The sequence below is a fragment of the Drosophila persimilis genome, unplaced genomic scaffold (assembly GCF_003286085.1).
Source record: "Drosophila persimilis strain 14011-0111.01,24,50 unplaced genomic scaffold, DperRS2 tig00000124-arrow-pilon, whole genome shotgun sequence".
Lineage (NCBI taxonomy): Eukaryota > Metazoa > Arthropoda > Insecta > Diptera > Drosophilidae > Drosophila > Drosophila persimilis.
This window is the reverse complement of record NW_020825294.1, coordinates 1,324,862-1,338,216: the sequence shown is the minus strand read 5'-3', so window position 1 is coordinate 1,338,216 and position 13,355 is coordinate 1,324,862. Positions and strand designations below refer to the sequence as shown.

Below are 13,355 nucleotides of genomic sequence, written 5' to 3'. Positions count from 1 at the left end.
GATAAATATATACAAGATACTAATAATACACATGAATAAGTCAAAAACATATCAATTTGAGAAAAGGTGTTAATAAATTACGTTTGAACTTCATATAAAATTAACGAAATAGGGTGCACAAAGACCTATACACGCATCATGTGTTCAAATACTAGCAACATTGCGACTGTTTTTTTGTTGAACTATTTTGCTTCAACCTTGTTTTTGTCAAAATACAATAAAAGCAAGGAATAAAAACTAACCAATTGTGTAGAAAATTTATTCATCAATGGGCTAAAATGATGTGGGCATGGCTAAGAGTTCTATTTAGCTGGGAATATTCGACGGAATATCAAAAACGAGGAATATGTAAAATATAACTTGAATTCGTCAGTATATTTTGAAAATGAGGCGGTATGTTCGGTATATTTCTGAGGGTCGGACGGTATATTTTATCGATAAGTCCGCGGACACACTGCATCTCGTTCTTTCCTGTCGATACGCCAGTGCAGGCGTGTAGTTTGGGCACGGCTAAATGTTCTATATAGCTGGTAATATTCGACGGAATATCAAAAACGAGGAATATGTAAAATATAACTTGAATTCGTCAGTATATTTTGAAAATGAGGCGGTATGTTTCGGTATATTTCTGAGGGTCGGGCGATATATTTTATCGATAAGTCCGCGGACACACTGCATCTCGTTCTTTCCTGTCGATACGCCAGTGCAGGCGTGTAGTGTGGGCACGGCTAAATGTTCTATATAGCTGGTAATATTCGACGGAATATCAAAAACGAGGAATATGTAAAATATAACTTGAATTCGTCAGTATATTTTGAAAATGAGGCGGTATGTTTCGGTATATTTCTGAGGGTCGGACGATATATTTTATCGATAAGTCCGCGGACACACTGCATCTCGTTCTTTCCTGTCGATACGCCAGTGCAGGCGTGTAGTTTGGGCACGGCTAAATGTTCTATATAGCTGGTAATATTCGACGGAATATCAAAAACGAGGAATATGTAAAATATAACTTGAATTCGTCAGTATATTTTGAAAATGAGGCGGTATGTTTCGGTATATTTCTGAGGGTCGGACGATATATTTTATCGATAAGTCCGCGGACACACTGCATCTCGTTCGTTCCTGTCGATACGCCAGTGCAGGCGTGTAGTGTGGGCACGGCTAAATGTTCTATATAGCTTGTAATACTCGACGGAATATCAAAAACGAGGAGTATGTAAAATATAACTTGAATTCGTCAGTATATTTTGAAAATGAGGCGGTATGTTTCGGTATATTTCTGAGGGTCGAGCGATATATTTTATCGATAAGTCCGCGGACACACTGCATCTCGTTCTTTCCTGTCGATACGCCAGTGCAGGCGTGTAGTGTTTTTACAGTTGGTCCACGAGAAAATCTCTAAACATCCAAAATGGTAGGTGGAAATAATGGATAATATTTGCAGCAAGTGGCGCAGGATAATTTGTATGCGTGTTCTTTGCGGATATTTTCGGTGTGCCGGTGGCGAAAGTGCGTGGGAATGGCCGTGGAAAGTGCAGACGTGACACCCAGTTACCTGGTCCTATGGCTCTGCATACGTGTGTGTGTGGGGGGGTCCGGTCTGGTGAAATGCAAGACAAAGAAATAGCTCAAGTGGACGTCGAGGAATGACGTATGCAGTTTGGTATTGAAAATTCTAACGAAATGGGGAATGCTGCATATGTGTGAGTGTGTGAGAGTTGTGAAATATCTTTGCACAGAAGAATGAAATACCTCTTCTAATTATATAGACTATGCATAGCCTATAGATATGTACGAACATGTGTGTAAGTGATGTGATTTCTGTAAATAGTCGACGCAAGTGGTTTCTGTTCTTATCTAACCTCAAAGTCCATGGCATGATTGCGGATTCTGCATGTGTTTGTGTGTGTGTGCGTTTTTAGGTTTTGCTCTACTGCGGACGCCATTTTTAATAAATACATATGCAGTCAAAACTCCTCTCACCTTCTCCTATCTGTCTCTCTCTCTCCCCCTCCTTCGTCCAACACACAAATGTCTGTTTTTAGGTCAACTTCACCGTCGACGAAATCCGTGGCCTCATGGACAAGAAGCGTAACATCCGCAACATGTCCGTGATTGCCCACGTTGATCATGGTAAATCCACCTTGACCGATTCGCTCGTGTCCAAGGCCGGTATCATTGCTGGTGCTAAGGCCGGTGAGACCCGTTTCACCGACACCCGCAAGGATGAGCAGGAGCGTTGCATTACCATCAAGTCGACGTAAGCGTGGATAAAGCCAGCAGCGTCACACCGTGCTTTCGAGACTAACCATTATATGTATTTGCAGTGCCATCTCCATGTACTTCGAGGTAGAGGAGAAGGATCTGGTCTTCATCAACCAACCCGATCAGCGTGAGAAGGAGTGCAAGGGTTTCTTGATTAACCTGATCGATTCCCCCGGTCACGTTGATTTCTCCTCTGAGGTCACTGCCGCTCTCCGTGTCACCGATGGTGCCTTGGTCGTCGTCGATTGCGTGTCCGGTGTGTGCGTGCAGACCGAGACTGTGCTCCGTCAGGCCATCGCCGAGCGCATCAAGCCCATTCTGTTCATGAACAAGATGGACCGTGCTTTGTTGGAGCTGCAGCTGGAGGCTGAGGAGCTCTACCAGACCTTCCAGCGTATCGTTGAGAACGTGAACGTCATCATTGCCACCTACAACGACGATGGTGGCCCAATGGGTGAGGTGCGCGTGGACCCCTCCAAGGGATCCGTCGGTTTCGGTTCTGGTCTGCACGGCTGGGCCTTCACCCTCAAGCAGTTCTCCGAGATGTACTCCGAGAAGTTCAAGATCGATGTTGTCAAGCTAATGAACCGGTGAGTCATCCCTCGTGTCGCCACTCCATTCCTTACACTAACACGCTTCTAGCACAAAACGTGTGACGCTGAGCGTGCGACATCTTGAAAGTTCCTCCGTACGGGGGCCCCTTTTTTAGAGTCGCGCGTGCTGAGGGCGCTACAAGTGCTATAAATATAGAAGTAGAGAAAATTACTTGGGAAGCTGTTGAAACGCTGCCTTGGGACCGCTTTCCTAATGTCCAAACGAGGCATGCCAAGGCAGCGACCCTACATTCACTCCACACCTTGGGGCGTGCCGGAACCGTTACTTCAATATTTCTAACTTCAAAACCATTTCTATCCGACAGTCTGTGGGGTGAGAACTTCTTCAACGCCAAGACTAAGAAATGGCAGAAACAAAAGGAGGTCGACAACAAGCGCTCCTTCTGCATGTACATCCTAGACCCCATCTACAAGGTGTTCGATGCCATCATGAACTACAAGAAGGAGGAGATCGGTACGCTGCTCGAGAAGATCGGTGTGACCCTGAAGCACGAGGATAAGGACAAGGACGGCAAGGTTCTGCTGAAGACTGTGATGCGCACCTGGCTGCCAGCCGGTGAGGCTCTGCTTCAGATGATTGCCATCCACTTGCCCTCGCCCGTGGTGGCCCAGAAGTACCGCATGGAAATGCTGTACGAGGGACCCCTCGACGATGAGGCCGCCGTTGCCGTGAAGAACTGCGATCCCGATGGTCCACTCATGATGTACATCTCCAAGATGGTACCGACCACCGACAAGGGACGTTTCTACGCCTTCGGCCGTGTGTTCTCCGGCAAGGTTGCCACCGGACAGAAGTGCCGCATCATGGGCCCCAACTACACCCCCGGAAAGAAGGAGGATCTGTACGAGAAGGCCATCCAGCGTACCATCCTGATGATGGGTCGTTATGTTGAGGCCATCGAGGATGTGCCCTCCGGCAACATCTGCGGTCTGGTTGGTGTCGATCAGTTCCTGGTCAAGACCGGTACCATCACCACATTCAAGGATGCCCACAACATGAAGGTACATGAACACACACACATCTTGATTGATGAAACTATTGGACATCTTACTAATCCCCTTCTCCACTCTCACAGGTCATGAAGTTCTCCGTGTCACCTGTCGTGCGCGTGGCTGTGGAGCCCAAGAACCCCGCTGATCTGCCCAAGCTGGTAGAGGGTCTGAAGCGTCTGGCCAAGTCCGATCCTATGGTGCAGTGCATCATTGAGGAGTCTGGCGAGCACATCATTGCCGGTGCCGGTGAGCTGCACTTGGAGATTTGCCTTAAGGATCTGGAGGAGGATCATGCTTGCATTCCCCTTAAGAAGTCTGACCCCGTTGTGTCTTACCGCGAGACTGTCAATGACGAGTCCGACCAGATGTGTCTGTCCAAGTCCCCCAACAAGCACAACCGTCTGCTGATGAAGGCCCTGCCCATGCCCGACGGTCTGCCCGAGGACATTGACAACGGGGAAGTGAGCTCCAAGGACGACTTCAAGGCTCGTGCCCGTTATCTGGCCGAGAAGTACGACTACGATATCACTGAGGCCCGTAAGATCTGGTGCTTCGGTCCCGACGGCACTGGCCCCAACTTCATTCTGGATTGCACCAAGTCCGTGCAGTACCTCAATGAAATCAAGGATTCCGTGGTCGCTGGCTTCCAGTGGGCCTCGAAGGAGGGTATCATGGCTGACGAGAACATGCGCGGTGTCCGCTTCAACATCTATGATGTGACTCTGCACGCTGACGCCATCCATCGCGGTGGTGGCCAGATCATTCCAACCACCCGTCGTTGCCTGTACGCCGCCGCCATCACTGCCGGTCCCCGTCTGATGGAGCCCGTGTATCTGTGCGAGATTCAGTGCCCAGAGGTCGCCGTCGGCGGCATCTACGGTGTGCTGAACAGACGTCGTGGACATGTGTTCGAGGAGAACCAGGTGGTCGGCACCCCCATGTTCGTGGTCAAGGCATATCTGCCCGTCAACGAGTCGTTCGGCTTCACCGCCGATCTGCGCTCCAACACCGGAGGACAGGCCTTCCCTCAGTGCGTGTTCGACCATTGGCAGGTGCTGCCCGGTGATCCGTGCGAGCCAGCCAGCAAACCCTACCAGATTGTCCAGGATACCCGCAAGCGCAAGGGTCTCAAGGAGGGTCTTCCCGATCTTTCCCAGTACCTGGACAAATTGTAAGCTGCTGCTGCTACCACAAACACCATCCCCCCCACAGCAACAACAACAAAAACAACGTAATGCTGGCTGAGAGTATGAGGAGAAGGATCAAAGCGAGCGTCCACCCAACTAAGCAACTCCCTACAACATCGACGTCGCTGCGGCCGCTGGCAGCGTTTTAAATAAAGTGAAACAACAACCACATTTAAAGAAATTTTGATTATTAATTGTATAACAGTAACACCATAATAAATCACGTAAATGATTATATCTTTAAGTCTATATAAAACAAAATACACATGGTGTGGTCGAAACGAAAATAGAATGTCCGGGGGTGGGGTGAGGAGAGATCCAAGGTGATATGGCAGCTGTATGTATTTAAATATAGTGTATTCGAATCAATTTATTCTATTCTGAAATACATTAACTTGTGTTAAATGTATTCAAAAAATCCGCCGCATATCGATAGCAGAACCGCGATAACAAACCATCGATAGCTTCAGCAATGCAACCGCGGAAATGGAGAAAAATGTAAACATGGAAACAATAAAAATAGAACCTGAATTAGATGAAGATGCGGCGCAAAATGACACAGGGGATGCTTCAGGATCGGATAACTGCAATCTGGAGGTCAAGACTGAACCGGAAATTGATATAGGCCCAATTTGTGTGGAGGAGTCGAAGAGGCTCTATGACATCAGCCGGCTTAGAGCATTTGGCGATGTGCCTTTTGTTATAAAGCGCATGGAGCTCAAAGACTTTCCCCTAAGCTATACCAAGGCTGTGACCAGCGTCGAGAAGCTACTGGCATGGCTGCGACGCAATAAGGTGCCAAATGGAATTGGGATTGCCTTTCGCATTGCGCAGCACATGCCGTCCTCGTGCATTCTGATATTGGCGTAGGTGGAGATTTGTTCTGTAAATATACTCATAAACTAATCGCTTCCAATTCCAGGATCCTCAACCACAAATGCCACTTCTTTGCGACCGACAAAATGATGCTGTCGAAGGCTCTGCACGGGCAAATGTGCACCGCTGGTGTCGATTATCTAGTGGTCAGCGGGCACATGTCCGTCGGCGCTGTTTATTTCGAGCGGATCGACATATGTTTGGTCTACAACGAGGAATACAAGCTATTCAAGCTGAAACGCACTCCTACCGATCCACCGGTGCAGGCGAAGAAGCCTCTGCCGGGCAATATGTGCTACACAATCACGACAACAGGTACGACGGGAACTCCCAAGCTGATTCACGTGCCCTATGAATGTATTGCTCCTAATGTATTGGCGCTCAGGTAGGTGAATATGTAAGTTGAATGTGCCCAGTGATACTCATGCTCTGTCAGCCAGAAGCTGAATGTCTCCATGGCCGACATAATCTTTTTGGGTACCCCCTGCACCTTCGATCCCTTTGTTGTGGAGCTCTTTCTCGCACTCCAAACCGGAGCCGCCCTACTGGTCAGTCAACACACGATGAGGGAAGCCCCATCAAAGGTTCTTAGTGCGCTTTTTCCCACCAGCGTGAACCCGACGGGCATTACTATTCTGCAGATGACGCCCTCGCTATTCAGGCAATTCGGAGCGACTGCAATACGCGAACGAATCTTAAGTAACTCCAGTACACTAAGGTGAGTGTATACTTATCCATTCATGGAGTTCTTACCACCTTGAATCGATTACAGAGTGCTTCTTCTTGGTGGTGAACCATTTCCATCCAGTGCAGAGCTGACCACGTGGATGGACCCACGTGTTCTGTTGCAGAAACACATTTGCAACATCTACGGAATCACAGAAGTATCGTGTTGGAGTCTACTGCACATTTTACATTCCCTGCAAACGCAAATGCCACTGGGCACTCCCATCGATGACGAAACGGTGATACGGATTCAATACCAGACCAATCGAAATATGGAGCACGGAGAGCTCTTCCTCGGCAGCGCCACACGGCGTTGCTATATCCCGGAAATCGATGACGTGGAAAAGGCGAAAGAGGACTCTGCCATTTGTTTTCGATCAACTGGAGATCTGGTTATTCGCTTGGAGGATGGAACAATATGCTATGGCGAGCGCGCCAATGATGTGGTCAAGCGAGCCGGCAATCGTATCAGTTTGGGTGAGCTATGGAACATTCATTTGATACAGCTCCATCTAAACCAAGTCATCTTATCCCAAATCCAGGCTTAATCACTCGTAAAATTGAGAAATGTTTGCCCAGCGGAGAGCTAGCTAGTTGCCTGTGGCTCGAGGAACTCCAGAAGCTCATCTGTTGCATACGTACGTTGGAAATTAAGACCAAGGTGCAGCAGCGGGCCCAGACTTTCGATATACTGTCCAAGCTTTTGAATGCGGAGCAGCCAGACAGATTTATCTATCAGCAGCACTTCCCCTGCAATGTTCATGGGAAATTGGACAAGGAATTGTTGCTCAAGGAGTGCATACCTCTGGCTCAGCCCGCCCAGGAAATATTAAAGAGTTTCCTACACGACAGACTGGAATGTGTGGACGTATCGAATGAGAGAATAACCAAGAAGCAACGGCTGGAGCACAGCCAACCCTGTGGGTTTGACCTGAGCTTTCGTCAGGCGGGAGGCACCTCCTTTCATGCCATTACGATTTGTCGAGAGATTGGCCTGCAAATGTGCATCGACGATGAGCAGCGACACTTGTTCGAGATGCTGCTCGACGAGAATGTTCCACTGCGCACCGTCCTGCGCTTTCTCGATACGGCCAAGCTGGTGGCAAATAATACCAAACTGAAGCCGGTGGAACCGTTGCCAACCAAGACGGTAAACTGCGCTACTGGAATCAGTGGCAGCTGTGGTCTGACCATCACCCGTATCGAGCAGCCGGAGATTAAATTCCAATTCCATTGGAAGGTCAACTTCAGCAAGTGCATCGATTCGCCCGTGTCGCAGTACGAGGAACGCTACATTTGCGTGGGCGCACATTCCCAGATTTTACGCACCCTGGATCCTCAAACCGGTATCGAGCTGAGCAACGTAAAGCTTCCGGATCGGATTGAGTGCAAAGTGACGTTCCTCAGCGAGCAGCTGGCCATGGTGGGCTGCTATGATGGTTGCCTCTACGGCTTCAATCCCCTCACTGGCGATATTGTGTGGCGCGTGGAGATTGGCGGCATGATCAAGGCCCAGCCATTGCTGACGGCCGACGGCTCCCGAATTGTGGTCTGCAGCTATGCCGAGGACTACAATGTGTATTGCCTGTCCGCCGAGCGGCAGGAAGTGCTCTGGTGCATGAGGATTGGTGAAAAGGCAATATTCGCGAGACCCCTGGAGTTGCCCAATGAACAGTCGCTGGTCATCTGCACACTGGACGGTGGCTATACGAGGGTCGCTCTCACCGACGGATCCGTTGAATGGGCGCAAAAGTGCAAGGAGCCATTGTTCGCCACTCCTGTCCTTCTGGACTCGAAGCCAAGCCATTTCCTGTGTGCCGAAGTGGCTGGACGTGTGCATGCGTGTCATGTGGGCAATGGAAAGATTGTAAGTTAAATTTTAGTAAAACTCTATTTCTTTAAGCAATCATTGAATTTCAAATATACAGATGGCTACGTACACTGCTGAGGGCAACATCTTCTCCTCGCTGGTCGTCAAGACGCCACCCACACACATGGGCTATTCCTTTGTGGTCTTTGGCTGCATCGATCGTCATGTGTATTGCCTACGATGCAACACAGAACGGGTGCGACAACCGGTCTACTTCGAACTCCAATGGAAGGTCGATATGGGAGCCCCTATATATGCCACGCCCACACTACTCACGATTCAGCTCATCGGCCATTTGGTTTGGAGCAGCGCCACCGACGGCCGCGTCGTTTTGATGAATTTTCACAATGGCCAGATTCAGTGGTCGGCCAAGCTGCCTGGCGAAATATTTTCCACTTCCTGCTATATAGAGAGCCTCCGGCGAGTCTACGTGGGATGTCGAGATAATTATTTATACTGCCTGGGCGTCTAGGCCACGTGAATACAGATGGATTTATGAAGATCTCGACATGCCAGCAAATTAACATTATGTTAAATAAGATTTTATGAAGTGTGACATGAAATTAGATTTCATTGGTCACATTTTTTTTTTGTAATCTAATTGTAATTAAGTATTAATCATTATTTTGTATATAATTTGCACATTAAAGATTAATCATGAAGGAAATATGTTTTTCGGATCACAGAAAGACGTCAAACGACCCAACAACATAATTACTACAAAAACAACAACCACTTTGAATCGCCATCAAAATCGAGATTTTTCGATTTTCAGATCTGCCCTACCAGGGGACCAGAAATGAGCAGAAAGGTGATTTTTGTATTGAAAATTTTTTGTTGCATACTTTTAAGGTAAAACCGGACAAAATAAAATCTGTTAATCACACATCGCACATAATACTAGTTTTCTCTAAACCCTCTTGTACATATGCTAAAGTGAAATAATAAAAATAGAACTTGTTTGTGAATTTATTTGCCAAAAAAGTGCCCAAACTCGACATATGTATTGATGTTTTTTTTAGTACTAATAATTTTGAATATATATTTTATGCCGAAATTGAGATACAATAGGGCAAATGCCGAGAAAGATGCGGAATGCGAGGTGGAAAATGTACGCATCATGAATTTTTGGCATCTTCCATTCATCCACGAAGCCCGAGCATTGTTTTCCTCCGTTGATGTTCTCTTTTTGAGGGACCTCTGACCAAGATGCCACTGGGTTCCTTTCGGATTCAACTTGCTTCCAATTTAGTTACCACCAAAAATGCGCTCAACAAACACTTCAACATGTCCATTGCAATCACAAACTTTTTTTGTTTGGAATGGTTGAGGACGTGGGATGGAGTATAGAAGTGTGTGTGCTCCCTCCCAGCCACTCCCAGACCAGGGCCAGAGCTTGTCCGATCCTAAAAGCCACCTGAGGGAAGAGGAGGATAAGCATAGATGAATACGACAGCTACTTGGCCTACTTACGCGGGACGGGACTTTACGGAGGGGCTTGATTCTAGTGCGGACCGAATGAGGAATACGGATGCTCGGAGGATCGGATGCTGGTCCTAGCAGCAGCATTTCGGCGGCGTATTGTAGCAGTGGGCTTTACAGGGCGCACACCAAACACAGGGCCTGTTCTCCTCCTTTTTCGCAAGGTAGCGGGCACAGCAGGGAGCTTTAGGATACAACGGAGGTTACACCACTGATCTTTTCTGATCCAAGTTTGTTGGTGCTGTGGCACGCTCAGTATCCAAACATGCGGAATGCTCCTCACCACTACGCTGTCCCATATTATGCACGGACAGACAGGACAAAGAAACGACACGCGGAAAGGAATAACAAGGAGCCCAGGATGGACAGCTCCAGGGCCAAGGCGGACGAGAACTTACATGGATACGATGGGGGGGTATTACAACAATTCCAGACCCGTGGATCGGGTATACCACCCTCGGGCAAAGGGGGACAGCAACAACCCGGCGCAGGGGAGCAAGGTATAGGCGAAGGAGCACCACATGGAGGACTGTGCGGGCCACAACACGCAGTTGTATTACAGGGTCCACAGCAAGGACCAGGCGATGAGCATGGCCCGGCGGAGCAGCAACCACCGGCGGCACGACCACCGCAAGCGCCGCCGCCACCGCCACCGCCACCGCCTGCTCCAGTTGCTTGACAACGCATCCGCTTGTTGTTCACGCCCATCGTCATATTGGCGTAGCGCAAAGGAAATGCTGATGGTCCGCAATTCGGGTACGGAAAGCACAGACACGCCGGCCTTCCCTGGCAGGCCGATCGCGGACACTTATCCTGGAGCCCATTGCGCTTCACACAATCGCAGGTGGTGTACATGATGCCGCACCGCAGTTCTCGGCTGCGGCAGCCTCGGGGCTGTAATGAAAGAGGATGCCAATGAGTACCAAAAGGCGGGCTACGATGCAACTGCAATTGTCTTGATCGTAGCACACACGTCGGAGGTTTGGTTGGGTTTGGTTGGGGTTATTGTTATTGGCTATGGGCTATGGGTAGCGAGCAACATGAGGGACAGTATTTCCACCCAAGTCTACTGCCTCCATGTCGCTCACACTGTGGCATTAGCGTCTACACGGGGGTCCACAGGATTCAGTAGGGCCGCATGGCCCACAAGGACCGCACGGCCCACAAGGACCGCACGGCCCACAAGGACCGCACGGCCCACAAGGACCGCACGGCCCACAAGGACCGCACGGCTCACAAGGACCGCACGGCCCACAAGGACCGCATGGAGCACAAGGACCGCATGGTGCACAAGGGCACGGTGGCTGAGGTAAATAGTTGATCGGCCCATTGGGGTAGCAGCAGAATTCTCGGGGCGGTGGGACATCTATCAATTGCGGCTTCGGCTGGCACAGAATCGATTGGCACACCTCCCGCGGCTCACAGATCCGCTTCGGATAGCACACCACATAGGGATCAGGTACCATCGATGGATAGTAGATGACCCGGGGCTCGCGCACCATCTGCGACACCCACACGAGCTTCGGCACCTGAATGACCCTCGTCACATCCACCACCTTGGGTATGGTTATCTGCCGACACCGATTGACCACCATCGGTTCGGGTACTATCTTCTCCGTGAACACCACTTGCTTCTTGCAGATCATCCGCGGCGGCTGCTGGACCGTGATGCAACCCGGACAGGGTGGTGGTATGCGTGGTGGACACTGGGGCATCGCCTCCAGTTGAGCGGCATTGTAGCAGTTGGGCGAGCACTGGACGACGACGACGGATGCAGTTGCAGTAGCAGGTGCAGAAGCGGATGGAGGATACCGGATGGGGTACGCGACACAGTATACGCTGTACGGATCGAAGACAATTGCAGCCGAGGTCACTTACCGCGAATGGTCCACACGGATCGCACATGATTTTCTTTAGAGCGCTGCATGATGAAATAAACAGACATAAACGCAATTAGCATAATAGCATAAAAGAAAACAAATTGGGTCTTAATTATTTATATGCTTACAATTTTTGGTTGGTTTTTCCGAAAAATAAAATTTAGAATTTGTACAAAAAATTTAGAAGGCGGCCGAAATGTTTGGATCGAGAGTTAGGAAACGAATGAGAAATTTTGAGAGCTCTAGAGCTACATCGTTTTCTAATTTTTGCTTTCGTTCCGGCAAGGATTACTAGATTACGGACCAAAATTTGAACAACACAATTACATATCATGGGATATGCACATAGACTTCTTCTGCTTCTCTTTTTTCTATTAATTCAGCATTGTCCATTAAACAATAGTCCATTTTGTTGGTTTAGGCTTCTTAAGAGCTATCCAACTTCCCTCGGTGATCCTCGATGATAGTGAAGACTTGAACTTAGTTGGAGCTTGTAATCCTTCATAGTTTGTGGTTGTTTTGGCTGCCATAAGCGATTCCACTTGACTCTTCCATTGCACATTGGCCCAGACATTGGGCTGATATTCTGGAAAATATTCGAAAAATTAAGTTAGAGACTTCAAAGTGGGTACAGTTGATTGTAATGACATGTATATTTAAGAAAAACATTTTAGACCAAGCCAAACCTGCCCATCTCTACCGCCCATATAAGGTGCAGCTTTTAGTAGTTTTTTTTTGTGGAGTATTTATATATTTCTTTATTTATGATTATTTAAGACAATAGTCATTAAAAAAGAATCTCCTTAAATTTATCATTTGGCATTTATTAATTATTTTATCTTTTTTACCGTGGTTGAGTTAAATACACATTGTACATACATATGTCTTCAGTTGCTTAAGCTTCAAGCTCGCGACAGGTGAAGAATTTCTTTGATATCAATCCAAATACTGAGAAGCTTTTTATAGAAAAATTCAGCTTGACCTACAAAATGAAAATAACCGTAAAAATGAAACGGTCGCAATTTATTTAATATACGTTAGTTGACATTCACTTTCCACATTATTTTAACGTAGTGTGTGTCACACGATGGCACAAAAAAAGTTTTTGACCAGAGTAAAATGGTAAGTTGGTTGAGTTTTCTCTAATTATGCAAAGCCCACATTAATAAACACAGCAACTAACTGACAAATATGAACCAACTCGAACATCACACTTTAAAGGGCTACATTAAACTCAAAAATATGAATGCATGTAGTGCCTCTTAACTGAATTCAAGAATTCAACAATTTCAAATGTCAAACCGCTATATCTTTATCAATTGAAAAAGATTTTCTTTCCATGACATTTTCGAATTTATGCCAAAATAGGTGGCCTATGTGCATTGGGTAATCTCCGCAATTGTGAAATAAGAAATAAAATTAATTAGATCATAAGATCATATATGTCTATACTGACCCA

The 13,355-nt window shown here is 47.7% G+C and overlaps 3 protein-coding genes across 5 annotated transcripts; 2 read left to right on the top strand and 1 right to left on the bottom strand.

The window, feature by feature from the left end:
• Positions 1 to 1,343: 1,343 nt before the first annotated feature.
• Positions 1,344 to 5,297, top strand: LOC6593632 (elongation factor 2). Its single transcript, XM_002019062.2, has 5 exons — positions 1,344 to 1,417; positions 2,049 to 2,263; positions 2,331 to 2,858; positions 3,188 to 3,884; positions 3,959 to 5,297. The coding sequence occupies exons 1-5, from the start codon at positions 1,415 to 1,417 to the stop codon at positions 5,048 to 5,050; spliced, it is 2,535 nt and encodes an 844-aa protein (XP_002019098.1). The 5' UTR covers positions 1,344 to 1,414; the 3' UTR covers positions 5,051 to 5,297.
• A 74-nt stretch (positions 5,298 to 5,371) lies between these two features.
• LOC6593633 (beta-alanine-activating enzyme) lies at positions 5,372 to 9,201 on the top strand. 2 transcript variants are annotated; one of them, XM_002019063.2, is made up of 6 exons: positions 5,372 to 5,928; positions 5,985 to 6,323; positions 6,375 to 6,656; positions 6,711 to 7,141; positions 7,207 to 8,531; positions 8,593 to 9,201. In XM_002019063.2, the coding sequence occupies exons 1-6, from the start codon at positions 5,549 to 5,551 to the stop codon at positions 9,004 to 9,006; spliced, it is 3,171 nt and encodes a 1,056-aa protein (XP_002019099.2). In that variant the 5' UTR covers positions 5,372 to 5,548; the 3' UTR covers positions 9,007 to 9,201. The 2 variants fall into 2 exon arrangements, with proteins under 2 accessions (XP_002019099.2, XP_026843546.1); XM_026987745.1 differs by lacking the exon at positions 5,372 to 5,928 and having other exon boundaries at positions 6,264 to 6,323; positions 6,379 to 6,656; positions 8,593 to 9,193.
• Positions 9,202 to 9,485: 284 nt separating this feature from the next.
• Positions 9,486 to 12,036, bottom strand: LOC6593634 (keratin-associated protein 17-1). Of its 2 annotated transcripts, XM_002019064.2 has the most exons (5): positions 12,025 to 12,036; positions 11,895 to 11,937; positions 10,577 to 10,910; positions 10,008 to 10,200; positions 9,486 to 9,951 (listed from the first exon to the last, which is right to left on the bottom strand). In XM_002019064.2, the coding sequence occupies exons 2-4, from the start codon at positions 11,919 to 11,921 to the stop codon at positions 10,091 to 10,093; spliced, it is 471 nt and encodes a 156-aa protein (XP_002019100.2). In that variant the 5' UTR covers positions 11,922 to 11,937; positions 12,025 to 12,036; the 3' UTR covers positions 9,486 to 9,951; positions 10,008 to 10,090. The 2 variants fall into 2 exon arrangements, with proteins under 2 accessions (XP_002019100.2, XP_026843545.1); XM_026987744.1 differs by lacking the exon at positions 10,008 to 10,200 and having other exon boundaries at positions 10,415 to 10,910.
• Between the last annotated feature and the right edge of the window lie 1,319 nt (positions 12,037 to 13,355).

Bases quoted from the DNA above. Each gene is read 5' to 3' on its own strand.
- LOC6593632 (XM_002019062.2), top strand. The intron at 2,264-2,330 runs GTAAGCGTGGAT...ATGTATTTGCAG, and splicing joins TGCATTACCATCAAGTCGAC to TGCCATCTCCATGTACTTCG. The intron at 2,859-3,187 runs GTGAGTCATCCC...TCTATCCGACAG, and splicing joins GTTGTCAAGCTAATGAACCG to TCTGTGGGGTGAGAACTTCT.
- LOC6593633 (XM_002019063.2), top strand. From the start codon at position 5,549: ATGGAGAAAAATGTAAACATGGAAACAATAAAAATAGAACCTGAATTA. The intron at 5,929-5,984 runs GTAGGTGGAGAT...TTCCAATTCCAG, and splicing joins TCGTGCATTCTGATATTGGC to GATCCTCAACCACAAATGCC. The intron at 6,657-6,710 runs GTGAGTGTATAC...AATCGATTACAG, and splicing joins AGTAACTCCAGTACACTAAG to AGTGCTTCTTCTTGGTGGTG.
- LOC6593634 (XM_026987744.1), bottom strand. From the start codon at position 11,921: ATGTGCGATCCGTGTGGACCATTCGCG. The intron at 10,911-11,894 runs GTAAGTGACCTC...CTTTCATTACAG, and splicing joins ATCCGTGTGGACCATTCGCG to CCCCGAGGCTGCCGCAGCCG.